The following is a 2,131-nucleotide window of genomic DNA, read 5'->3' as shown; positions in this document are numbered from 1 at the left end:
GGGGGTGGGGGTGTGGGTGTAAGTTTTTTGTATTATATTTGTGTAGAGTGAAGGTAGGCATTGTTCTCAAAGGATGTGTTGTAAGATGACAGTAGAAATATAAAAGTTATGGCATTGACAGATATGGTTCTTTATTGCATCAGTGATGTTTGTTTTGTATGATAAATAATGCAGCATTATCAGAGTCTATAATGGACCTTGTATTAATTTTATAATGAACCTTACACCAGGAGACCTTCAAACTAGAGAACTTAAGGGAACTGCCAACTTTGGAGGAATTCATGCAGTCAGAATCATCTTCAGAGCCTTCAACACTACCGACTGACACGCCAGAATCACCCAAGACAGGTTTCCGTTACCATTTCAATAATTTCAACCAAGCTATACCAAAAAAGCTTGTTGACTATAAGGTAATTGTAGATTATTTGCACATTTTTGTGCTCATTACTGGTAGAAGACAAAAATGTCTAAAGATTTAAGTGAATGAAGCATTATGTTATGATACTGTTTATGCTCTTTCACTGTGTGCACTGTATTTTAAGTTGCCACTGAAACTTGAAATGATGGTACATCATCATTGGTATTTTAGTTCTGTTTAAGGTAAATGAGATATAATTCATTTTGTTTAGTAGAAAGTGAACAGTACATTTATATATAACCTAAAAAAAAAAAAAATAATAATCTCATGAAATACTCAGTATGATTGACAAGCTTGAAATTCTGTTTCAGCAACTAGCGATAAGGACTTTGAGTGGGGACACACAAGTAGAAGGTGAAGCAAGTGGCCAAGAAGAGCTGAAAGGCTGTGCCATCAATGTGGAGTGTGTTGACGATGAAGCTGCACAAAAGGAAGGTTATTATGATATCTCTGTCTTTTTCTGGCTGCTTCACACTTTTTGACATTAATAGTACTTACAGATAACAGTTGATTGTCTGAGATCTGATGGTACAAAAGATGGCATGGTATGTTCAAAATGTAGATTTTTTTGTAGTTAGTCTGAAATGTCTTTGGTTTTACATAGACTTTATTTAAAGAAAAAAGATGTTCAGTTGTTTTGAATGTTACTTCAGGTTGTGAATAAGTTAGCCGTGGTGTGGGAACCAAGTGGAAGAGTGAGTATGAAATGCGGCCAGTCTGTGCATGAAAATGGTGATGGCCAAAACCTCTTTCTATGGGTGTAGACACTAAACCAGGTTTCTAAGTAATTCATAACTGCACACATATGACCTCATCATAATTTAGAGTAACTGAATTTTCTGCTTCTACTTATATGGTGTTTGGCTTCTGAATCAGTCTGAGGAAATCATTCCTTGACTTTGGAAAGAGGTAGTTCTTTCTGAGGAAGTCATGTTCCATCCCTCATTTAATGTAGAGTCTGTTTCCAAAAATGCTGTCTAACATAATGTACTCTATATGAGATGCACTAACTATTTTTCCATGGCATTTTTTTCACTCCTGTGTAAACTGTTCCTAACTGTTTCCCTTTCTGGTTGTTTACTTTGTGCAACTCTTCTGTAAATGTAAAACTAACCATTTTCCTTTAGAAATGTACAACCTTTTCACCTGAATGAGAAAAAGGGGTTTATCCTTGCCCTAGGTTCCTCAAGGCTGTTGTTAAAAGATAGCAAAAGAATTCACTGAACAAAATCAAAGAGTAATTATAGTTATAGAGAAAATATAGTTTGAAATAGTTTGAATTGTATCATATTATATAGATTTTCATGATAAAAGCATTGATTGTTTTTTGTATTTGAATTCACTCTTTTTATTTTTCATTGTTTTTGTGAGTTGGAAAAGTAAAACAGGCATTTCATGATATCGATATTGCAAGACTGAAAGATAATCAGCTGTAGTTATCTATAAGCAAATAAACTTTTTAAGAATAATAGTAGCAAATGTATATAAGGATAGGTATAAAAGAACTAGTGCCTGCTTTTTTTTAATGTGTGATTAAAAAACATACATAATGCAGGGTATTAGGGCAGGATTAATTAGCTTTCTTTATTATCCAGCAAAATGGGAGTTAGAAAGGGAAGGGTTGACTCTAACCTGTTGTATACTACAACAGTCTTGTGCATGTGTTGATCATAGCTTTATTGAAAATGTTAGAAGAAAAAAATAATTTGACTT

General features: G+C 33.7%; 1 protein-coding gene across 1 annotated transcript in view; it reads left to right on the top strand.

The window, feature by feature from the left end:
• The window catches only part of LOC119590611 (uncharacterized protein KIAA0513-like), a gene marked incomplete in the record, with an annotated part of 32,212 nt that overhangs the window by 3,462 nt on the left and 26,619 nt on the right, over positions 1–2,131 (top strand). Inside the window, 2 exon segments of the mRNA XM_037939289.1 lie at positions 231–410; positions 730–853. Coding sequence (XP_037795217.1) covers positions 231–410; positions 730–853 — 304 coding nt within the window.

Source organism: Penaeus monodon, chromosome 27, assembly GCF_015228065.2.
Source record: "Penaeus monodon isolate SGIC_2016 chromosome 27, NSTDA_Pmon_1, whole genome shotgun sequence".
Taxonomy (NCBI): Eukaryota; Metazoa; Arthropoda; class Malacostraca; order Decapoda; family Penaeidae; genus Penaeus; species Penaeus monodon.
The sequence above is the reverse complement of the archived record's forward strand: the minus strand, read 5'-3'. Positions and strand labels throughout refer to the sequence as shown.